The 25,821-nt window shown below is 49.1% G+C and overlaps 1 protein-coding gene across 20 annotated transcripts in view; it reads left to right on the forward strand.

The window, feature by feature from the left end:
• The window catches only part of PLEC (plectin), a 353,372-nt gene that overhangs the window by 203,485 nt on the left and 124,066 nt on the right, over positions 1 to 25,821 (forward strand). For 17 of the 20 annotated variants that reach the window (XM_040355104.1, XM_040355112.1, XM_040355118.1 and 14 more), the window contains one exon: positions 21,001 to 21,062. In XM_040355104.1, coding sequence (XP_040211038.1) covers positions 21,001 to 21,062 — 62 coding nt within the window. Of the gene's footprint in view, positions 1 to 16,395; positions 16,737 to 21,000; positions 21,063 to 25,821 lie in introns of those variants that run through there. The other 3 variants (XM_040355105.1, XM_040355107.1, XM_040355114.1) reach the window with 1 other exon arrangement.

Genomic DNA, 25,821 nt, shown 5'->3' on the forward strand with positions numbered 1-25,821 from the left:
GTGTCACCCTTTGTTACATCTCAGTGCTGCGGATCTCCTGCGGCCTCCTGCAGCTGTTTCCTGTTTGCCCGCACTCCAGCGACGTCTGCGTGGCGTTTCCCGAGGGTGACAACAGTGGGCCGGGTCTGTGTAATGTGTGCTGAAAAGGCTACGTGTAGTCACCATCTGAAGACTAGATGAGACCCGGTGACAACGCAGGAGCACGATTGTGAGATGGGGACAGAGCGTTGTCACCTGGTAACAGGAAGTGCCTGAACAAGGCCCTCAATGGCAGGATCAGCGGGTTATTTGAATGGAAGCTGCAGATTTATGATTGGCTCTAATCACAGTATTAGAATATTTGTTGTATTTGAGTGCCGGAAGCCGCCACTTCCTCGAATTCCTGCTGGGTGTGATTGATCGGGTAGGTGCTGCGGCCTGTGCTCAGGCATGTGTCTGACATTGAACTTTGCCATGCAGGTGTTCCAGGGTCAAGTGTGGAATGGGGCCCCCGGGGGCCCATCTGACGGAGTAAGCAACAGGGAGCCCAAGAGCCAGGGGCAGGGCCTTCTCTCAATCACATAGACAGGATCAATGCGAGGAATGCAGAACAAGTCACCCCGAGGGGCCATAACCATGGAGGACAATGATCAGTCTACTGCCCCCTGCTGGGAGGGCACCTCTAGGACATGTGTGTTCAACAATAAGCCTCTCTGATTTCTCTGTACATTGCCTCCTATACACGGGGGAAGGAATGTGACCCATGTTGGAAAATCCCCAAAAACACGAGAAAAGTTCTTTCCATCGATTCCAGATTAATGCGCTTCTGGGGGGAAATGGGCACAAAATGGGTGGAAATTGTTGGCGTTCCATTTGGATTATTTTTATGATGAGGTACAAATGAGCCGAGAAAATTCTCAGAGAAGAATGGACAGAGGGTGTTGCAATCGCACAAAAAAAAAAAAAAAGTGAAACCCAAAACCCCAGCATCCTCCTCCAACCCATTCTAATGGGCCCACTGATGGCGGGATTCCTCCACCAGAGGGCGCTCTTGTCTCACAGATTGGGGTTTACCTGTTCAGACGCTGCTCTGGCCTTATACCTGGGGCCCCAAGAGTAGAAGGGCCCCAAAAACAAAACCTCATTGCAGTCTAGGTGGTCATCTTTTTCTCCCTCTTTTTTCTTTCTTTGCTTTGCTTTTTTCTTTTTTTCTTTTTCTTTCTTTTTTTCTTTTTCTTTCTTTTTTTTCTTCTCTTCTCTTCTCTCTCTCTTTTTCTCCTCTTCTCTTTCTTTTTTTTTCTCCTCTTCTTCTTTCTTTCTTTTTCTCCTCTTCTTCTTTCTCTCCTCTTCTTCTTTCTTTCTTTTTCTTTCTTTCTTTCTTTCTTTCTTTCTTTCTTTCTTTCTTTCTTTCTCTCTTTCTTTCTTTCTTTCTTTTTCTCCTCTTCTCTCTTTCTTTCTTTTTCGCCTCTTCTCTCTTTCTTTCTTTTTCTCCTCTTCTCTCTTTTCTTTCTTTTTCTCCTCTTCTCTCTTTTTCTTTCTTTTTCTCCTCTTCTCTTTCTTTTTTTTTCTCCTCTTCTTCTTTCTTTCTTTTTCTCCTCTTCTTCTTTCTCTCCTCTTCTTCTTTCTTTCTTTTTCTCCTCTTCTTTCTTTCTTTCTTTCTTTCTTTCTTTCTTTCTTTCTTTCTCTCTTTCTTTCTCTCTTTCTTTCTTTCTTTTTCTCCTCTTCTCTCTTTCTTTCTTTTTCTCCTCTTCTCTCTTTCTTTCTTTTTCTCCTCTTCTCTCTTTTCTTTCTTTTTCTCCTCTTCTCTCTTTTTCTTTCTTTTTCTCCTCTTCTCTCTTTTTCTTTCTTTTTCTCCTCTTCTCTCTTTTTCTTTCTTTTTCTCCTCTTCTCTCTTTTTCTTTCTTTTTCTCCTCTTCTCTCTTTTTTTTTCTTTTTCTCCTCTTCTCTCTTTTTCTTTCTTTTTCTCCTCTTCTCTCTTTTTCTTTCTTTTTCTCCTCTTTTCTCTCTTTTTCTTTCTTTTTCTCCTCTTCTCTCTTTTTCTTTCTTTTTCTCCTCTTCTCTCTTTCTTTCTTTTTCTCCTCTTCTCTCTTTTTCTTTCTTTTTCTCCTCTTCTCTCTTTCTTTCTTTCTTTCTTTCTTTCTTTCTTTCTTTCTTTTTCTCCTCTTCTCTTTCTTTCTTTTTCTCCTCTTCTCTTTCTTTCTTTCTTTCTTTCTTTTTCTCCTCTTCTCTTCTCTTTTTCTCCTCTTCTCTTCTCTTTTTCTTCTCTTCTTTTTTTTCTCCTCTTCTCTTCTTCTCTTCTCTTTCTTGTTCTCCTCTTCTCTTCTTCTCTTCTCTTTCTTTTTCTCCTCTTCTCTTCTTCTCTTCTCTTTCTTTTTCTCCTCTTCTTCTCTTTCTTGTTCTCCTCTTCTCTTCTTCTCTTCTCTTTCTTTTTCTCCTCTTCTTCTCTTCTCTTTCTTTTTCTCCTCTTCTTCTCTTCTCTTTGGTCTTTCTCTCTTTCTTTCTTTCTTGCTTTCTTTTTCGTGAGGTCTAATTCTCCTGAATGAATCTCGTTGAGCAATCTAATTCTGTAACTAGCGGTTTCCTGTGTGACTTGGCACAGAAGGCGCTTTCTCTTCATAGAGATCATCGTGTACCATCTCTTGACCTGTGATCTGAGTGCCTACTAATTTCTCTGCGGTCGGGAATTTTTTTTTGCTTTTTTCTACTTTTTTTTTTTTTCCAGTAATTCCCCTCCCTGCCATCCTTGCTATGCTCATATTCTTAACTGGGCCAGTGTGCCATGTTAGAGTGCAGCATGGTGGGAAAGCACCCCTAGAATACTTTGACAGAGTAATGGCACCCTCTGCTGGTGATAGTGCAGGAATAAAAGCGCCCTCTACAGGTACACCAGCAGAGGGCATAATTATTCCAGCAACGCCCCCACCAAAGGGTGCTATTGTACCTGCCGCGCCAACAGCAGAAGGCCTTCATATTTTTACAGCACCCACCAGAGGGCACAATTAGTTCTACACCACCACAGAGTGCTGTTATACCTGCCGTTGCTGGAATAATTATGCCCTCTGCTGGTGGGGGTGCAGGGATTATAGCACCCTCTGCTGGAGGTGGTACCGGGAATTTAGCCTCCTTTTGCTGGTGGTGATGCAGGAATAATGGCACCCTCTACTGTTAGGGGTGCACAGAAAAGGTGCTCTTTGTCATTCAGGAATAGGGCCCTCTGCTGGTGCAGGAATAATAGCGCCATGTGGTGGTACAGGACCAACATTGCCCTTTTGAGTGTTGCAGAGATAAGAAAGCTCTCAGCTGGTGGCACTGCAGGTATAGCGTCGTCCTAATGCTTGGCATTGCTTGCATAATTGTGCCTGGATAATTGTGTTATGGAATTGGTGACAATGTTGGAATAACACCCTCTGTTGGTAGAACTGTAGGAAAGATACTGCCATCTGGTGGTAGAAACACTGGAATAATTGTGCCCTCTGGTGGTGACAATGAATCTCTCTCTCTCTCTCTCTCTCTCTCTCTCTCTCTCTCTCTCTCTCTCTCTCTCTCGTGTGCAGGCATAATAGATCCCTCTGGTGGTGGGGTTGCAGCGACTATGGCGCCCTCTGTTGATGGTCCAGGTGTAATAGAGCCCTCTGTTGGGGTTGCAGTGACTATGGCGCCATCTGTTGATGGTTCAGTGATAATAGATCCCTCCTGGTGGTGGGGTTGCAGTGACAATGGCATCCTCTGATGGTGTGGAGATAATAAATCCCTCTGGTGATGAGGTTTCAGTGACTTTGACGCCCTCTGGTGGTGCAGGGATCGAAGATCCCTCCTGGGGTTGGCTTGCAATGACTTTGGCGCCCTCTGTTGATGATTCAGGGATAATCCCTCTGTTGGTAATGCAGTGACTTTGGTCCCCTCTGGTGGTGCAGGGATAGTAGCTACCTCCTGGGATGGGGTTTCAGTGACTGTGGTGCCCTCTGGTGGTGCAGGGATAGTAGATCCCTCCTGGGGTGGGGTTGCAGTGACCATGACATCCTCTGGTGGTTGGCTTGCAGTGTCTCTAGCGCCCTCTGGTGGTTGGCTTGCAGTTGCTATGGCGCCCTCTGGTGGTTGGCTTGCAGTTGCTATGGCGCCCTCTGGTGGTTGGCTTGCAGTGTCTATGGCGCCCTCTGGTGGTTGGCTTGCAGTGTCTATGGCACCCCCTGGTGGTTGGCTTGCAGTGACCATGGCGCCCTCTATTGGTGGTGAAGGGATATAGTCTACCTCTCCTAGTTCAGGGATGGAGCTCTCTGCTGGCACATAGCCCGGCAGTGTTGCGTTGGTTCCAGTAGGGAGGATATGATGCACAGTTCAGGTATTCCCTCCCCCCTCATGTTGGTGATATCTGTATGAGGAATGCAGGTGACACCCTGAGCACCAGCTGGGTGTTGTCAGACTCCCTAACATGGAGGTTATAGAACAAATCTGTTATTCTGAGGAATGCGCTCATTAACCTATTCCTCCCATTGTTGTATATGCAGTTATTGATCGGCGGGGGGGGGGGGGGGGGGGTCAGAGGTCTCATTGTTGGGAGGAGGAGGAGGGGGGAGTCATTGTTCCACATTCCGGAGGACTCCCACAAGGCAAACTGACCCTCATTGATCCGAGTGATACCTATTGTACCATTGTCATGAAGAACGTTGTGTACAGAGAGGTGTGCGAAGTTCACTGCCCTCCCAATAACTTGTCACAATCACCCGTATGGAATCCCATTATCTCACATTCCTCTTACCTGTTGGACCCAAAGAGAATGGAAAAAACCTGGCACACAACGGGTGATCTTTGTATAGGCTCACCGAAACGTAGTGCAGCGGATACTACTAAATACATCTTCTCGCGTCGGGACAACCAATAATTGGTCTCAGAACTGTGGCCCGGGGGCCAGATGTGGCCCCTGCCCGCTTTTATCCAGCCCTTTGGTCACTTTTCCTCTCACTGATACCTCAAATGGGGAACCATTTCTCCCACTGATACCGACAATGGGGGGGACCATTTCTCCCACTGATACCGACAATGGGGGGGGGACCATTTCTCCCACTGATACAGACAATGGGGGGGACCATTTCTCCCGCTGATGCCGACAATGGGGGGGGGGGACCATTTCTCCCGCTGATGCCGACAATGGGGGGGGGGGGGGGCATTTTTCCCACTGATATCGACAATGGGGGGAACATTTTTCCCACTGATACCGACAATGGGGGGGAACATTTCTCCCGCTGATACCGACAATGGGGGGGAACCCATTTCTCCCACTGATACCATCAATGGGGGGGATCCATTTCTCCCGCTGTTACCGACAATGGGGGGAACCATTTCTCCCATTGATACCGACAATAGGGGGAACCCATTTCTCTCACTAATACCGACAATGGGGGGGGGGACCCATTTCTCCCACTGGTACCGACAATGGGGGGAACCCATTTCTTCCACTGATACCGACAATGGGGGGAACCCATTTCTTCCACTGATACCGACAATGAGGGGAACCCATTTCTCCCACTAATACCGACAATGGGGGGAACCCATTTCTCCCACTAATACCGACAATGGGGGGAACCATTTCTCCCACTGTTACCGACAATGGGGGGAACCATTTCTCCCACTGTTACCGACCATGGGGGGGACCATTTCTCCCACTGATACCGACAATGGGGGGAACCATTTCTCCCACTGTTACCGACCATGGGGGGGACCATTTCTCCCATTGATACCGACAATAGGGGGAACCCATTTCTCTCACTAATACCGACAATGGGGGGAACCATTTCCTCCTACTGATTCCGACAATGGGGGGGGGATAATTTTCTCCCAGTAACATTGGTATTTTCTAATCCCACTGGCCCCCCTAAAGCCCGAAAGACCCTAAACTGGCCTTTTGTTTGGCACGTTTGGAGACCCATGGTATAGATTACATGTAGATTATATAGTGACAGCAGCGGGCATAGTGCCTTTCCCGTATAGATTCCAGTACAAGGTCACGGAGGGGGTCCGAGATACCGGAATATACAATGTAGGTGACGCATTCCGCAAATGGTCCAATCATAATGATTATATGACATTTACTACCTGCAGCTGGTTATTGCTAGACTAGTTAATGATTCCCCATCTATAGAATTCATTACCAATGCAAAATACAGCCATGCGTCTACATTTCAGAATCTATGTACCACTTCGCAGCCATACGTCTACATTTCAGAATATATGTACCACTTCGCAGCCATACGTCTACATTTCAGAATCTATGTACCACTTCGCAGCCATGCGTCTACATTTCAGAATCTATGTACCACTTCGCAGCCATGCGTCTACATTTCAGAATCTATGTACCACTTCGCAGCCATGCGTCTACATTTCAGAATCTATGTACCACTTCGCAGCCATACGTCTACATTTCAGAATCTATGTACCACTTCGCAGCCATACGTCTACATTTCTGCTTCTACTGGTGGCTGTGATCTTCATTCCTCAACTATACATGCATCACCTCTATCTGTCTATATATCGGTTATGTCGGTCGGTTCCATGATAGTCCCAAAGCCTGGGATCCCATACAGGCCTAGTCAATGGAGTATTTGGTGGAAAGCACATTATAATAGCCATGAAGTTCTGGGGTCTTGTATTCTCTGCCCACTATAGGGCTTATAGCTCCCTATACTTGGGTGGGTTCTCTCCTACAATCAAAAACATTGACTTGCCCCTGGACTAGATTGGTGCTAGAGGGTGTATTGTAGGGACCTTGGAGTAAAATCTCTTGTGGGCCCAAATGGACATAAATGAGGAACGCCTAAACTGCCGATGAATGTGGCCATCTTCGCTTCTTGCATACATTTTGTACGGCGCTACTCTCTCTGCCTGCTGCATTGTATGGCGTTACACCTGGCGGTCTTGATGACATTGCAGCACTCTCTCTATGTAGGTGCGGCGCTGCAATAGATCACTGTCACCGTTCCGCGTTTAGTCCTTGAGTTTAACGCCCAGCAGATCTGTTTATGGATTAAATAGCTAATGTGCTACCAGCGTAGTGTTTGAGCTTCTGGGATCATCTTTTTATTATACGAAGAATTTGGGTGTTTTCCAAAAGACGTGAGTCATTCAACCCCCAGATCTGACTGTCCTGAGGGATCCGTTGATGTAAAAGAGGAAGTTGCACCCTTGGGAGAGCGAAAGCACAGGCACACCCTGTAGACCTATATGAGGAACTTTGCTATGAACTGATCTCTGAAGTAGAGCGAGGTGGAGGTATTGTAGCAGTTGCCAGAGCTCACCTGTAGTCACAGGTCCAGTATTAAGGTCTGATCTTCAGGTAGCAGATATCCCCTCCTATCCCTCACCTGAAGTTGTGTCCCAATTTAAGGTCTGATCTCCAGAGAGTAGAAATGACGGGGAAAGGGTGAGGTACCGGCAAATTCGACGGCCGTGGGGCCCCTAGGATTGAGAGGCCTAAGGCGGCCGTCTCTGGATACTTTTTATCCCTTTCTTGGAGTAATGTGTCTTTTTCTGGGGTCAGATCTCCAGGGAGTACAATACAACCTCTGATCCCTCACCTGGAGTTATATGTCCCATTCTAAGGGTCAGATCTCCAGGGCGGAGATGCTACCTCCTATCCCTCACTTGGAGCAGTGTGTCCCGTTCTGGGATCAGAGGAGATGCCGATTCCTTTTCCTCAGCTGGGTTCATGAATCCAGTTCTGGTGTTGGATCTCTGTGGAAGGGATATCGCTCCTTATCCTTCACTTTTCTACCCTGTTCTGGAGTCAGATCTCCATTGAAGAGATACCTCTTCCTATCCTCAACCTGGAGTAATGTGTTCCAATTCTGGGGTCATATTCTCCATGGAGATCCGACCCCAGAACTGGACACTTTACTCCAGGTGGAGTATAGGAAGAGGTAAGTGTTTAGTTCTGGGGTCAGATCTCCATGGAGGAGATACCTCTTCCTATCCTCCACCTGGAGTAATGTGTTCCAGTTCTGGGGTCAGATCTCCATGGAGGAGATTACTCCAGGTGGAGGATAGGAAGAGGTATCTCCTCCATGGAGATCTAACCCCAGAACTGGACACTTTGCTCCAGGTGGAGGATAGGAAGAGGTATCTCCTCCATTGAGATCTGACCCCAGAACTAAACACTTACCTCTTCCTAGCCTCCACCTGGAGTAACGTGTTCCAGTTCTGGGGTCAGACCTCCATGGAGGAGATACCTCTTCCTATCCTCCACCTGGAGTAATGTGTTCCAGTTCTGGGGTCAGATCTCCATGGAGGAGATTACTCCAGGTGGAGGATAGGAAGAGGTATCTCCTCCATTGAGATCTGACCCCAGAACTAAACACTTACCTCTTCCTAGCCTCCACCTGGAGTAACGTGTTCCAGTTCTGGGGTCAGACCTCCATGGAGGAGATGTTGCTTTGTGCCCCTCACATAGAGTAATGTTGTCCAGTGCTGAGATCAGACCTTTGGAGGGGAGATATCTCCACGATCCCTGCCATAAGGTGCCTATTTCTGAGGTCAGAGGAGGAGATACCTCTTCTTATCTCTCAGCTAGAGCAATATGTCAAGTTTTGAGATTAAAAGCAAATCTTCCTTGACCGAATGTTCAATCAAATGTTGCCGCAGCCAATGACATGACCATATCTTAGCTGGCCCATATTTTTTATGTACACTTGTTGCAAGGTTAGTCGCTGCCAAACAAACCATTGTAATACTCAAGATTCCATGTAGAGGTCTGTAGATACCTTAACACGTCCAGTTCCAAGGTCTGGTCATTGGGGGGGGGGGGGGGGGGGGGTCATCCTGCCTCCTGTATCTCGTTATGAGGATTCGTTGTTCAGATAAAGGCCACACTTTAATTGGACGTCCGGGGAGGGGGGACAACAAAGACCTTGGAGTCTCACATTAGGCTGGAGAGTTCACCACCTTGGAGAACAGGACAGACCGGTGTCCAGGGCCAGTGATGAAATAACACATTCCATTGAGTGTCCTTCCTATTGTTCATCCTCAATAATCTGTGTACAGATCCTCCTTGCTGGTTATCTGATCACCTGTCTGGAAATGTCACCTCTTTACCTTAAAGTGTTTTTCGCATGACGACCTTCAAGGTTGCAAATTCTTCTTCTAGGAAGAACTGGAACTTCCACGTGATCAGAACCACCGCTGGTGCAAGTCCCTTTTTTTATGTTGTTTTGTATACCGCTCATTCTAAAATCTACATTGATTGAAGAAAATCTTGTAGTGTGTGAACAAGAGCTGCACAATTCTGGCTAAAATGAGAATCGCAATTTTTTTTTTTTGCTTAGAAGATAGATCACGATTCTTGTGGCGTAACATTATCTTTTACATTAAATCAAAAATTGGGCTAACTTTACTGTTTTCGTGTTTTTCCTTTTATTCATTCAAGTGTATTTTTTCCCAAAAAATTGCATTTGAAAGACTGCTGGGCAAATACAGTGTGACATAAAATATTGCAGCAATTTCCATTTTATTCACTAAGGTCTCTGCTAAAATACAGTGGCGGCTGGTGCTCCAAATTTTTTTTTGGGGGGTGCAAACAAACTGAAAAAAAATACATCAAATGCAGCCAGTTTGCCCCTTCGAATGCAGCCAGTTTGCCCCTTCGAATGCAGCCAGTTTGCCCCTTCGAATGCAGCCAGTTTGCCCCTTCGAATGCAGCCAGTTTGCCCCTTCGAATGCAGCCAGTTTGCCCCCAAATTATGCCAGTTTGTCCCCCCCCGCCCGGCACTTGCCTTCTTTGGGTCAGCGCCATCTGCCTCCATGCTCCCTCCAAGTACGTTCGTAATTCGGTGTATCTAGGTCATTTGCATATTCGACGCGTAAATCCACGTACACGCCCCTAGCGGCCAGCGTAAATATGCACATAAGATACGACGGAGTAGGAGACTTACGCCGGTCGTATCTTAGCCAAATTTAAGCGTATCTGGTTTCCAGAATCCGCTTAAAGATACGACAGCGTGCATTCTGACTTAAGACGGCGTATCTACTGATACGCCGTCGCAAGTCTTTTTGAATCCGGCTATGAGACTTTAAGTGGTTAAACTTCCTGCATTTACACACAGAAGTTTGATCTAAGAAGTAAGTTAGTTACAATGTTTCATGTTGTTAAAAACTTGGCAGACTGCCCGGATTTTTTATTTTCACACACAGAAGTTTATCCCTTTTATCTAAGAAAGAAGCGTTGGTTACAATGTTTCCTGTTAACTTGGCAGCCTGCCGGATATTTTCTTTTGACAGCTGAGTGAGCAGATAAAGTCCCTCCACTTGTTATACGAAAGAATCGGCAAACTCTGCATTGGAGATTGTCGGGGGGGGGGGGGGGGGGGCGGGATTTTTTTAACAATTAATTGTGCAGCTCTAGTGTGAACCTTGGAGGAGATAAAGGTCTGATGCCGCGCACACACGATCATTTTTCGGCATGAAAGAAAACGTTGTTTTTAAAACGTTATTTAAAATGATCGTGTGTGGGCTGCACATCGTTTTTCAGTTTCTAAAAAATGAAAAAAAAAAAAAAAATTTGCGCATGCTGCATTTTTTAACGTCGTTTTAAAAAAAATTGTTTTTCGGGTGGTAAAAAATGATCGTGTGTGGACTAAAACGATGTTTTAAACCCGATCATGCCCAGAAGCGAATTATGAGACGGGAGCGCTCGTTCTGGTAAAACTAGCGCTCAGAATGGAGTAAGCACATTCATCACGCTGTAACAGACAGAAAAGCGCGAATCGACTTTTACTAACACGGAATCAGCTAAAAGCAGCCCAAAGGGTGGCGTCATCCGCATGGAACTTCCCCTTTATAGTGCCGTCGTACGTGTTGTACGTCACCGCGCTTTGTTCATCCTTTTTGAAAAACTATGGTGTGTGGACAACGTCGTTTTTAATGATAAAGTTGGAAAAACTTCGTTTTTTTTTGGACATGCTGAAAAACGCAGTTTTCTTTCATGCCGAAAACTGATCGTGTGTACGCGGCATGAGAGTCTCCAGTGGAAGGTGTACTAAAGACATCGAAGCCTATTGAAGGCTTGCATTTGGCTCCTTCTCTTCCCAACATAAGCCCTGGTGCCGGAGAGCTGGCATGGGCCCTCCATCGTTCAGGGTGTGGCACAGGACGCCAGGGGTTAATAAGACGCCTTTGCGTGGAAGCTGAAGGAATGTGTAGCTTCCAGTTATTTAGCCAGCTCTGTCAAAGCAAGTTAGAGGAATGTAAGAGGCGAGACGAGAGAGAGCGGCGTGCTGGGCATCGCCAAAATATGGCTGATCATAGGTGTGAAATGTGGCGGGGAAGACAGACGAACCTGAGATGTAGACGTGTTCATTACATGGAAGCGGCAGGCTGGTGCTCGTCGCAGGCCACAAATACTTCCATTGTCTATGTAATGGAACTGATTACGAGGTCGGCCTGTTACATTGTCATTACAGATCTGAACATTAATACTTCCTGTCTGGGCCGAAGCAACAATGCTATTCTATAATATGATAATAAATCCGCTGCTTGTTCTAAATACAAGCCGCACCCCCTTTGCCGAGATCCGTCAACATACAAGGACCGTAACATGGGAGTAGAAAATACATACTTACACATATATATATATATATATATATATATATATATATATATATATATATATATATATATATATATTTTACTGATCTGAAATGAGATGTATTGTTGTCTATGGGGCATTGCACAAAGCGGAGTAAAGATCAGTAATACGGCGTTGAGTACAAAGCAGTAAAGCAAAAATGGGACGCAAGGGCTCATTTATTTACAAATAAATTAATAAATAAACGAGCCCTTACGTCCTTTCCTGAAGAAGCCGCGGCGAAACATGTTGAAACAGCGAAACAGGTTTAAGTGGACGTGATGGAAATATGTTTGTGGGACACAGCAATTCATTGTCAACAATAGGATGCTTGTGTACACCTATGGCTAGGATTACACTCTGTTCATTGCTTTTAGGATATTGTTTCTTAATACATATTTTGTATATTTTTACTTTAATCTTGAGTGAATGGTGCAACTTTTTAAAGTCCTATATCTCCAACAAAATAATTTTCTATATTCCACATTACTCAAGTGAGGGGCGTTCTTAAGGAACTGTTTTTTTTTTTTTTTGGTTGCCATTCATTGGGAATGCGCTAAGGAGGGCACCCCAATTCATCTGGTATGAATGAACCTTTAAGGAGTCATTGTCTAATGCAGTGGTCTCCAAACTGTGGCTCGGGTGCCGGATGTGGCCCTTTGCTTGCTTTGATCTGGCCCTTGGGATATTATTCTCCCCACTGTTGGCAACAGTGGGGCGCTGTTGCTCCCGCTGGCGCCAACGATGGGGGCGCTGTAGCTCCCGCTGACACCACCGGTTGGGCGCCATTGCTCCCACTGTGACCAGGGATGGGGCGCCATTGCTCCCACTGTGGCCAGGGATGGGGCGCCATTGCTCCCACTGTGGCCAGGGATGGGGTGCCATTGCTCCCACTGTGGCCAGGGATGGGGCGCCATTGCTCCCACTGTGGCCAGGGGTGGGGCGTTATTGCTCCCACTGTGGCCAGGGATGGGGCGCCATTGCTCCCACTGTGGCCAGGGATGGGGCGCCATTGCTCCCACTATGGTCAGGGATGGGGTGCCATTTCTCCCACTGTGGCCAGGGGTGGGGCGCCATTGCTCCCACTGTGGCCAGGGGTGGGGCGCCATTGCTCCCACTGTGGCCAGGGATGGGGCGCCATTGCTCCCACTGTGGCCAGGGGTGGGGCGCCATTGCTCCCACTGTGGCCAGGGGTGGGGCGCCATTGCTCCCACTGTGGCCAGGGGTGGGGCGCCATTGCTCCCACTGTGGCCAGGGGTGGGGCGCCATTGCTCCCACTGTGGCCAGGGATGGGGCGCCATTGCTCCCACTGTGGCCAGGGATAGGGCGCCATTGCTCCCACTGTGGCCAGGGGTGGGGCGCCATTGCTCCCACTGTGGCCAGGGGTGGGGCGCCATTGCTCCCACTGTGGCCAGGGGTGGGGCGCCATTGCTCCCACTGTGGCCAGGGGTGGGGCGCCATTGCCCCCACTGTGGCCAGGGATGGGACCACAGTCCACCCCTGAGAGTCTGAAGGACAGTAAAAGGGGTCTCCAAACTTTCTAAAAGTTTGGAGACCCCTGGTCTAATGTTTCATGTAGTGGAGAACATTTGTGCAGCTGCACATGGGCCCTCTGAGACGTGGGGGTAAGGGGCATTTATCCATGGCACATGGGTACTGGGACCTACTGTCACTGGAGAGCTCCAGGGAAAAGATACTTATGATCAGAGATGGATGTATTGTTTCCATTGCTGGGGTCAAATCTCTGGGGAGAAGAGCTCTCTTCCTTTCTCCCAGCCCCCACCGCTGTCGGAGATGGTGTGCGTATTGTGCCACTCCTTGTATTGATCTCAGAGGGGTATGAGTGACCGTTTGTATATTGCATTCTCAGATGTCTTTCCCAAAGTGTCAGCCGTGATCTGCATATTGCAGAACATCCTCAGCATTTCTCTGGAATTGGTTCTGTACCTTGCTGAATACACACAATACATGCAGCAGTATCCGTATTCTATATATTGCAGGATTTGTCTGTACAATTGTTTGTTCAATAGATTTGATTTGCATCTCAAAATATTATGGTTTCTGCATCCTGCATATAGCAGTCTGAGCTCCCTGGACCCTGCATATAGCAGTCTGAGCTCCCTGGACCCTGCATATAGCAGTCTGAGCTCCCTGGACCCTGCATATAGCAGTCTGAGCTCCCTGCATCTAGCAGTCTGAGCTCCCTGGATCCTGCATATAGCAGTCTGAGCTCCCTGCATATAGCAGTCTGAGCTCCCTGCACCCTGCATATAGCAGTCTGAGCTCCCTGGACCCTGCATATAGCAGTCTGAGCTCCCTGGACCCTGCATATAGCAGTCTGAGCTCCCTGGACCCTGCATATAGCAGTCTGAGCTCCCTGGACCCTGCATATAGCAGTCTGAGCTCCCTGCCCCCTGCATATAGCAGTCTGAGCACCCTGCATATAGCAGTCGGAGCTCCCTGCACCCTGCATATAGCGGTCTGAGCACCCTGCACCCTGCATATAGCAGTCTGAGCTCCCTGCATATAGCAGTCTGAGCTCCCTGCATATAGCAGTCTGAGCTCCCTGCATATAGCAGTCTGAGCTCCATGGACCCTGCATATAGCAGTCTGAGCTCCCTGCATATAGCAGTCTGAGCTCCCTGCATATAGCAGTCTGAGCTCCCTGCATATAGCAGTCTGAGCTCCCTGCATATAGCAGTCTGAGCTCCCTGGACCCTGCATATAGCAGTCTGAGCTCCCTGCATCTAGCAGTCTGAGCTCCCTGGATCCTGCATATAGCAGTCTGAGCTCCCTGCATATAGCAGTCTGAGCTCCCTGCACCCTGCATATAGCAGTCTGAGCTCCCTGGACCCTGCATATAGCAGTCTGAGCTCCCTGGACCCTGCATATAGCAGTCTGAGCTCCCTGGACCCTGCATATAGCAGTCTGAGCTCCCTGCCCCCTGCATATAGCAGTCTGAGCACCCTGCATATAGCAGTCGGAGCACCCTGCATATAGCGGTCTGAGCACCCTGCACCCTGCATATAGCAGTCTGAGCTCCCTGCATATAGCAGTCTGAGCTCCCTGCATATAGCAGTCTGAGCTCCCTGCATATAGCAGTCTGAGCTCCCTGCATATAGCAGTCTGAGCTCCCTGGACCCTGCATATAGCAGTCTGAGCTCCCTGCATATAGCAGTCTGAGCTCCCTGCATATAGCAGTCTGAGCTCCCTGCATATAGCAGTCTGAGCTCCCTGCATATAGCAGTCTGAGCTCCCTGGACCCTGCATATAGCAGTCTGAGCTCCCTGCACCCTGCATGGCTCTCTATTCTGTATATGGCGGTCTCTAATCTGAGGACTGTGTAAAGTATTCTTGGCTCTCTGTGTATGGTGGTCTCTGTATGATCTCCGTCCAGTAGTCTTGGCTCTCCATTCTGTATATAGCAGTCTCTAATCTGAAGACTATGTACAGTAGTCTTGGCTTTCATACTGTATGGGTGTCTCCGATAGTCTCTGTATGGCAGTCTCTATTTTGAGGACTGTGTGCAGTAGTCTTGGCTCTCTATTCTGTATATGGTGGTCTCTGTACAGTAGTGTTGGCTCTCTATTCTGTATGGCGGTCTCTGTACAGTAGTGTTTGGCTCTCTATTTTGTATGGCGGTCTCTGTCCAGTAGTCTTGGCTCTCTATTCTGTATATGGCAGTCTCTGTACAGTAGTCTTGGCTCTCTATTCTGTATATGGCAGTCTCTGTACAGTAGTCTTGGCTCTCTATGGCGGTCTCTGTACAGTAGTCTTGGCTCTCTATTCTGTATATGGCGGTCTCTGTCCTGTAGTCTTGGCTCTCTATTCTGTATGACGGTCTCTAATCTGAGGTCTCTGTCCTGTAGTCTTGGCTCTCTATTCTGTATATGGCAGTCTCTGTACAGTAGTCTTGGCTCTCTATGGCGGTCTCTGTACAGTAGTCTTGGCTCTCTATTTTGTATATGGCGGTCTCTGTCCTGTAGTCTTGGCTCTCTATTCTGTATGACTGTCTCTGTCCTGTAGTCTTGGCTCTCTATTCTGTATGGCGGTCTCTGCGTATGGCGGTATCTGTCCTGTAGTCTTGGCTCTCTATTCTGTATATGGCGGTCTCTAATCTGAGGTCTCTGTCCTGTAGTCTTGGCTCTCTAATCTGAGGTCTCTGTCCTGTAGTCTTGGCTCTCTATTCTGTATATGGCGGTCTCTGTCCTGTAGTCTTGGCTCTCTATTCTGTATATGGCGGTCTCTGTCCTGTAGTCTTGGCTCTCTATTCTGTATGACGGTCTCTTATCAGAGGTCTCTGTCCTGCAGTCTTGGCTCTGTATTCTGTATATGGCGGTCTCTGTCCTGCAGTCTTGGCTCTCTATTCTGTATGGCGGTCTCTAATCAGAGGTCTCTGTCCTGCAGTCTTGGCTCTGTATTCTGTATGGCGGTCTCTGTCCTGTAGTCTTGGCTCTCTATTCTGTATGGCGGTCTCTGTCCTGTAGTACTGTGTGTATCACATTTCTCTCTCTCTCTCTCTCTCTGTATATGACGGTCTCTATTCTGTATGGCGGTCTCTAATCTGAGGTCTCTGTCCAGTAGTACTGTGTGTATCACATTCTTCTCTCTCTCTTATTGCACACTAGGGAGGATTGCTCTTGAACATTTGAGGTTTCCTGTGTAGAAGGGGCGTGGGCTGGATGGATGGGAGAGCCAAGCATGGTGGATGGGGAGTGGTGCCTAGGCACACCTTGAAGGGTGACACACCTCGGAAAGGGGAGGGCGGCCAGGGAAGGGAAGGCAGGCCAGGAACCAGACAGGGCAGGCTTGGAATTGCTTAGCCTGCGGCCAATCTGGGGGGAGAGAGTGAAGGGGAAGGAGGGAGCTGGAGACTTTGAAAGAGACTTTAGAAGTGAGGAGAGACAGCAGCAGAAACAAGAGAGAGCGCAGGAAAGAGGGCGCAGGAGAGACGCGCACAAACCCCCCAGGAATAGCAGGACCAGCCGTGATTATAGAGAGAGGGATTGGATTGTCAGCTCCATGGACCCGCAGATGTATCGAGCGAATGCCGCTCTGCCCTCCAATCAGAACGGTTCCTTTCGCCAGAGAACCAGCTCAGAGGACAACCTATACCTGGCTGTGCTGAGGGCCACAGAGGGCAAGAAAGGTACAGATGGGGGGCCAGACTCTGTTCTGGGGTTCCTGATTGTGTCCCTGTGACTGTGGGGGGTCCATGTGTAGGGACAGGTAATGAGATAGATTTGGGGGGGGGGGGGGGGAGATACAATGTATACAGATTGGGGGCTTGGATTTCCAGATTTTATCCCTAAGGCAGAGGAATAGTTATATATTAGGACAATGTCCTTGGGGGTTTTGGGGGTTCCTGAGTGTCCCGGGGTGGGTTCTTGGTCGTATCCCTGCGGGTTCCCGAATGTGTCCCGGGGGTCCTTGATTGTATCTCTGGGATCTCTTTGATCATATCTGTGGGGTTCCCCTTGTATCTCTGGGGGTCCCGTTGTATCTCTGGGATCCCTTTGATTGTATCTGTGTGGGTCCCCTTGTATCTGTGTGGGTCCCCTTGTATCTGTGTGGGTCCCCTTGTATCTGTGTGGGTCCCCTTGTATCTGTGTGGGTCCCCTTGTATCTGTGTGGGTCCCCTTGTATCTGTGTGGGTCCCCTTGTATCTGTGTGGGTCCCCTTGTATCTGTGTGGGTCCCCTTGTATCTGTGTGGGTCCCCTTGTATCTGTGTGGGTCCCCTTGTATCTGTGTGGGTCCCCTTGTATCTGTGTGGGTCCCCTTGTATCTGTGTGGGTCCCCTTGTATCTGTGTGGGTCCCCTTGTATCTGTGTGGGCCCCTTTGTATCTGTGTGGGCCCCTTTGATTGTATCTGTGTGGGTCCCCTTGTATCTCTACAAGGGGACCCCCAGAGATACGTACAAGGGTCCCCTGATGATCCCTTGTATCTCTGATGATCCCTTGTATCTCTGATGATCCCTTGTATCTCTGATGATCCCTTGTATCTCTGATGATCCCTTGTATCTCTGGGGATCCCTTGTATCTCTGGGGATCCCTTGTATCTCTGGGGATCCCTTGTATCTCTGGGGATCCCTTGTATCTCTGGGGATCCCTTGTATCTCTGGGGATTCCTTGTATCTCTGGGGATTCCTTGTATCTCTCGGGATTCCTTGTATCTCTGGGGGTCCCCTTGTATCTTTGGGGGTCCCCTTGTATCTCTGGGGGTCCCCTTGTATCTCTGGGGGTCCCCTTGTATCTCTGGGGGTCCCCTTGTATCTCTGGGGGTCCCCTTGTATCTCTGGGGGTCCCCTTGTATCTCTGGGGGTCCCCTTGTACGTATCCCATCCCAGGGCCCCCGATTTGTACCCCTGTACATCTATCAGGACAATGTGCCTTGTCATACTATGGAAGGGATAATTGTATACATTGAGAGGGGGAAATTGTTACATTGTTGCAGCCTGCCATGTTGTCAGGGAGTCGGTGATTGATTGTGGGGGATGAATCCGGACTGTCAGTGCTTCCTGCTAATTAAGTATTGATTGATTCTGTTGCATTATGGGAGAGAGAGTAGATGGTATAATTATTTTTGCAGTCTGGCCCTTCAGGGGGTTAACCATGATCTGGGGCTCATGATTTGCTTTTTTGGGGGGGAGGCTATTCAGGTACACAATGCTGGGGTTCAGGTCCGGTAACAGAGGGGCTAATGGCAAATGTTTTTGAGTGGGAAGCAATGCAGTTCTAGGGTTTACGGGGTTAATGATGGGGGGCATTCCTTGATATGGGGGACTCTACTAATGAAAGGGTTACTTGGGGCCCAATGGTTGGGGTTAATGGAGTGTTGCGAGAAAGGGGGGGGGGGGGCGCACACACAATGTGTCAGTGGCTTGTATAGAGGGGTGGCCTGGTGATGATGGTTGATAGAAGAGGGATCTATATGATGGTGTGAAGGATCTGGTACTGTAGGGGTTAATGTTGAATTCCCGAGTGATGAAAGAAGTTGTTGGTCTATGTGGGAGGTGTTGGGATCTGGTAACTAAGGTGTTAATGGTGCATATGGGGCGGGGGAGGGTCATCCTGCACAGGTGAGGTGGGCTCTGGCATCCTAAGGGTTAATATGTTAAAGTTTCCCATTCATCTGCATGGAGGGGGGGGGGGGGCGGGGGTCATTATTCTGCACAGGTAAGGTTGGCTCTGGCATTATGGGGGTTAATATGAGAGTTTCCCATTCAGCTACATGGGGGAGGGGGGGGGTCATTCTGCACAGGTGAGGTGGGCTCTGGCATCCTAGGGGTTAATATGAGAGTTTCCCATTTATCTACATGGGGGGGGGCAGTGCTCCCCCCAGGTGTCTGCACATATCTCACCCTGTTTACTGTCAGTTTATAGAGGTGACTCCCATAGTAACCCCTTGTGTGCCAGTCAGGGGTGTGCGGTGCCGTATTCCCTTTCTTGTAACCCTCTCCATGCTACACACAGTGTTCAAATCCCTAGCCTGCCTTGTGTTGTGGGTTCCTGTTGTAGGGGACAGCGGGGGTGGGGGGTGCCCCCATTGTAGGGGACAGCGGGGGGGGGGGAGGTTCCTGTTGTAGGGGACAGCGGGGGGGGGGTTCCTGTTGTAGGGGACAGTGGGGGGGTTCCTGTTGTAGGGGACAGTGGGGGGTTCCTGTTGTAGGGGACAGCGGGGGGGGGGTTCCTGTTGTAGGGGACAGCGGGGGGGTTCCTGTTGTAGGGGACAGCGGGGGGGGGGTTCCTGTTGTAGGGGACGGGGGGGGGGGTTCCTGTTGTAGGGGACAGTGGGGGTGTTCCTGTTGTAGGGGACAGCGGGGGGGGGGGGTTCTGTTGTAGGGGACAGTGGGGGGGTTCCTGTTGTAGGGGACAGCGGGGGGGGTTCCTGTTGTAGGGGACAGTGGGGGGGGGGTCCTGTTGTAGGGGACATTGGGGGGGGCTCCCTGTTGTAGGGGACATGTCCCTGTTGTAGGGGGGGTTCCCTGTTGTAGGACTGCGTTGTGTGGGGGGGTCCCTGTTGTGGGGACAGCGGGGGGCCCCTGTTGTAGGGGACAGCGGGGGGGTCCCCATGGGTCGGGATAACCGCACTGTGCCATATAGAAATCCTGGAGCCATTTACCTGCAGCATGTGGTGACAGGTCCACTTGGAGGATGTATGCTCGGTGGTCTGCGGGGGCCGGTGTGATGAAAAATGGTCACTCCTGTGAAGAGCCAAAAAAAAAGTCCAAATCTACATTCTGTACAACACCACTGTATATAGAGGCGCTATATTATATAGACTATTTATTTATCCAGAAGGACCCCGATCCGCAGAGTCCATTTCCGGTAGATGATTATCATTATTGTGTGACGGAGATCAGAAGTTGTATTGCACAAGCTGCGAACCAACTCAGCAGGGCGGAGGCGCTCTGCCCCCACTACCCCCGTGTGTCACCGCTGACTAATGTCCCTGTGTAGTGATGAATATTACATGCCGGTGTCATAATCCGGGTGACACATGGACACCGGATCCGGCCCGGGGACACCGTCTTCCACCCACGTCACAGCGGGGGCACCGAGGAGCTTCCTTAATATCCCGGGCCCCCGGGAATTTTACCCACAACTGCCGTATTTAGTGACCGAAATAAATTCTGGAAAAGATTATCGTTCTGTATAACGTCAAATATTCTGTGTGGGTTTTATTATTTATATCTAAAGTATTGTCAGTAATAGAAAATTTTATATAAAGGGGGACTCCACTATCCCTGTGCTGAGTTCCTGGGTCTGTACACCCGCTGTGCCCATTATGAGGAGTTCCCACCATCCCTGTGCTGAGTCCCCGGGTCTGTACACCCGCTGTGCCCATTATGAGGGGTTCCCACCATCCCTGTGCTGAGTTCCCGGGTCTGTACACCCGCTGTGCCCATTATGAGGGGTTCCCACCATCCCTGTGCTCTTTTTAAGCAGAATCGATCAGTGGGAGATCTTTCCCATCCCCCCACCGACACAAAGAGCAATAATGCTAATGTGAATGGGGTAATAAGGGTGGGCCCAGGCACATCCGGCACACCCTGTGGGCAACGCCTGTGGTACCATCCCTGCTGTAATTATTATTTTGGAAACTGGAGCAGAAACACAATAAGGTGAGTGGGAACAAGCTAACAGCTATGGTGGGGGGAGGGGCTGGGGGGGTCACTCTGTCGGGGTCCAATAAGCCAATTGGTGCTTTAGCCCAGCAGACCCCGCCTATAAATGAAGTCTGTTTTGGGTTGGAGTCCCTTTTTTAAAGTTTTGTGTCGGCTTCGTGTCCTCTGTGTGTGTATATACAGTATATTGGGTGACGGAGATTGTGTGTTGTCACCGATCGGTGTGACCCATCGCTCTCCTTTTCTACAGTAACTTACCTGCCTTCTCTTCTCTTCTCTTCCAGATGAACGGGACCGAGTACAGAAGAAAACCTTCACCAAATGGGTGAACAAGCATCTCATCAAGGTGAGTCCGAGCTACTTACCTGATCTGTGTGCGGCCGGACCTGAGCTACTTACCTGATCTGTGTGCGGCCGAACCTGGGCTACTTACCTGACCTGTGTGCGGCCGGACCTGAGCTACTTACCTGATCTGTGTGCGGCCGGACCTGAGCTACTTACCTGATCTGTGTGTGGCCGGACCTGAGCTACTTACCTGATCTGTGTGCGGCCGGACCTGAGCTACTTACCTGACCTGTGTGCGGCCGGACCTCACCCCAACTGGAAATACCAAACCGCACAGCACTTCACACTGTACAACCCACCGCATTCCACACTGTACAACCCTCCACACTGTACAACCCTCCACACTGTACAACCCTCCACACTGTACAACCCTCCACACTGTACAACCCTCCACACTCCTACAACCCAACACACTCCTACAACCCAACACACTCCTACAACCCAACACACTCCACACTGTACAACCCACCGCACTCCACACTGTACAACCCACCGCACTCCACACTGTACAACCCACCACACTCCACACTGTACAACCCACCACACTCCTACAACCCACCACACTCCTACAACCCACCACACTCCTACAACCCACCACACTCCTACAACCCACCACACTGTACAACCCATCGCACTCCACACTGTACAACCCTCCACACTGTACAACCCTCTACACTGTACAACCCTCCACACTCCACACACTGTACAACCCACCACACTGCTACAACCCACCACACACTGTACAACTCACCCCACCACACTCCACACACTGTACAACCCACCCCACCACACTCCACACACTGTACAACTCCCCCCACCACACACTGTACACCCCACCACACTCCACACACTGTACAACTCACCCCACCACACTCCACACACTGTACAACTCACCCCACCACACTCCACACACTGTACAACTCACCCCACCACACTCCACACACTGTACAACTCACCCCACCACACTCCACACACTGTACAACTCCCCCCACCACACTCCACACACTGTACACCCCACCACACTCCACACACTGTACAACCCACCCCACCACACTCCACACACTGTTCAACTCACCCCACCACACTCCACACACTGTACAACTCACCCCACCACACTCCACACACTGTACAACTCACCCCACCACACTCCACACACTGTACAACTCCCCCCTCCACACACTGTACAACTCACCCCACCACACTCCACACACTGTACAACTCCCCCCACCACACTCCACACACTGTACACCCCACCACACTCCACACACTGTACAACCCACCACACTCCACACACTGTACAACTCACCCCACCACACTCCACACACTGTACAACTCACCCCACCACACTCCACACACTGTACAACTCCCCCCTCCACACACTGTACAACTCACCCCACCACACTCCACACACTGTACAACTCCCCCCACCACACTCCACACACTGTACACCCCACCACACTCCACACACTGTACAACCCACCCCACCACACTCCACACACTGTTCAGCTCACCCCACCACACTCCACACACTGTACAACTCACCCCACCACACTCCACACACTGTACAACTCACCCCACCACACTCCACACACTGTACAACTCACCCCACCACACTCCACACACTGTACAACTCACCCCACCACACTCCACACACTGTACAACCCCCCCCACCACACTCTACACTGCTACAACCCACCCCACTCTGCTTCATCCCTCCACACTGCTACAACCCACCACACACTGTACAACTTACCACACTCCTCATTGCTACAACCCTCCACACTGCTGAGATCTCTCCATGCTCCTCCGCAGTACTTTGAGGACGAGGGTTCATTCTGTTTTTTTTTTACATGGCAGATTTTTATTTATTTATAATGTATATCTCTAACTAATTATATTTATACATTGGGGCCAAATGATGACCTGTATCAGGAAAGTGGGGGATTGGGGGGGGAATTCTGCTGACTAGACATGAGCTGTGTTGTGCACAGTTGCCATAGGAATCTTTTACCGTTCTTTACCACACAGGAAACGCTGTACTGTCAGCGTGCCAGCGATTACTCACGTTGGCAGTGTATCCAAGCAACACAAACGTGTCGGTACCCATGTGGCATTGCCCACAAACCACAGGACAGGGCTGGGGAAGCGCCGGTGATATTTATCATTAGAGCCGCTTCTGAGAAGAGAGCAGACTGTTCATACAGAGCATCCGGGGTGGGGGTTTACCCTGAAACTACTTATCTCTCAGCCTTGGATTTGGGGACTTTTGTAAGTTTTTGAGTCTCATTTGCAGAGGATGACACATGTATACAAGGCCCCAGACTTTGTACACAGCCAGCTATTGTCCTGAGTTATCAGCGGCGGCGGTATCCTCGCATAAACCCACTTCCGATAAGGACATGATCTGTTTACCTCTGGGTATTTGCATTGTTCACAGCGACTGGCTTCCTATGCTGGCTTGTGTTTCATGCTGAGTTGGTGCACCTGCACTGACATCAAATAGAAGTGCAAGCAGATGGACTGTTATTTAAAAGGTTTAGTCCATTCACCTAGTACTGATATGTCAGTATTGGATGGATTGGGGCAAGGCGAAATTCCCAGCAGATCTCTGGCAATGGGCTCCTCCATATCCCAAGTTGGTCCATCGCCATTAAAGAAGACTCTCACTCCTCCGTCTTTACCAGGCCCCTTTTTGCGATTCGGCACTGCGTCGCTTTAACGGACAATTGCGCGGTCGTGCGACGTGGCTCCCAAACAAAATTGGCGTCCTTTTTTTCCCACAAATAGAGATTTCTTTTGGTGGTATTTGATCACCTCTGCGGTTTTTATTTTTTGCGCTATAAACAAAAATAGAGCGACAATTTTAAAAAAAATTCAATATTTTTTACTTGTTGCTATAATAAATTTCCCCCAAAAATATATAAAAAAACAATTTTTTTCCTCAGTTTAGGCCGATACGTATTCTTCTACCTATTTTTGGTAAAAAAAAATCGCAATAAGCGTTTATCGATCGGTTTGCGCAAAATTTAAAGCGTTTTCATTATTTTTCTTTTTTTTACTACTAATGGCGGCGATCGGCGTTTTTTTTTTTTCGTGACTGCGACATGGCGGACACTTCGGACAATTTTGACACATTTTTGGGACCATTGTCATTTTCACAGCAAAAAATGCTATAAAAATGCACTGATTACTGTGAAAATGACAGTTGCAGTTTGGGAGTTAACCCCTTCAGCGCCCCCTAGTGGTGAAGTGTGACCTCATCTGTGTTTCTAACTGTAGGGGGGTGTGGCTGTAGGTGTGACGTCATTGATTGTGGTTCCCTATATTGGGGAACACACGATCGATGACGGCGCCACAGTGAAGAACGGGGAAGCTGTGTTTACACACAGCTCTCCCCGTTCTTCAGCTCCGGGGACCGATCGCGGGACTCTAGCAGCGATCGGGTCCTGTGGTCACGGAGCTTCGGCCTGGGTCGCGGGCGAGCGCCCGCGACCCACGGCTGGGCATTTAACAATCACGTACAGGTACGTGATTGTGCCCAGCCGTGCCATTCTGCCGACGTATATCGGCGTTTGGCGGTCCTTAAGTGGTTAAACTCAACATTTATTAAAGTGGACCTGTCAGTAACTTTTCAAGTCTTAAATCCATTCCCATAATAATCATACACCAGGGACGTGCAGTCAAGGGAGGCTGGTGAGGCAGATCCTCACCTGCCATTAAGCTAAAAAAAAATAAAGCAAAAAAAAAAAGAAATCGAGGGTCATAGGTCATCAACCTGGTATAAGAGACCCCAAATTAGGGAGGTAGGTAGCTGAAGGCCTACCCCATCACTGATCCTGCCACCTTTTTAGTTCCAGAGATACCGGGCTCCTTGTGCAGCCTGTCAGAAGCTACATACAGAGCGGCCAGTTTAAATACAAGCAAGCTCTCTGTTTGCAGCAGACTGAGAGGATGAGCTCACAGCGCCTCTCCTCACTTCTTGTCAGAGGCACTGAGCTCAACGGACAGCTTGGAGTTTTGGACCAATGGTAAAGCACCATTGGAACAAGCTGTCCAATAACAATGCTGCAGTGGAGGCACGCCTCTCACTGCAGTGTCATAAAAGGGGGCGTGTCGCCCGGCCCTCTTAACTAGAAAGAAATAACGTATTTAGGGGTATAAGATTTACCCACAATGCCATGTTTTTCTCACACAGTTAAAGTGGAGGTTCCGCCGAATAAAAAAAAATAAAATAAAAAAAAAAAATATATATATATATATATATATATATATATATATATATATATATATATATATATATATATATATATATATATATATATATATATATATATATATATAAATATTTAAAAGCCAGCAGCTACAAATACTGCAGCTACTGACTTTTAAAAAAATGAACACTTGCCTGTCCAGCGCGCCCGCGATGCCATCAGCCAAGGACGAGCAATCGCTCGTCCCTCTGCTGCACCCGCCGCCATCCTCGGTTAGGGAATCGGGAAGTGAAGCGTTGGGGCTTCACTGCCCGGTTCCCTACTGCGCATGCGCGAGTAGCGCACCGCGCCGTCACTGGTCTCTGCTCTCTCCTGGGAACAGTGTGTTTCCCAGAAGACAGCGGGGGCTGCGGGTAGAGGCGTGTCTGCCGCAGTACTGTATTTCCGCAAGTGGGTGCAAATACCTGTCTTAGACAGGCATCTGCACCCCCTCCCCCCCCTGAAAGGCGCCAAATGTGAAAAGTGGAAGCTCCATTTTTGGGTGGAGCT

The sequence above is a fragment of the Rana temporaria genome, chromosome 5, assembly GCF_905171775.1.
Source record: "Rana temporaria chromosome 5, aRanTem1.1, whole genome shotgun sequence".
In the NCBI taxonomy this organism is placed as follows: Eukaryota; Metazoa; Chordata; class Amphibia; order Anura; family Ranidae; genus Rana; species Rana temporaria.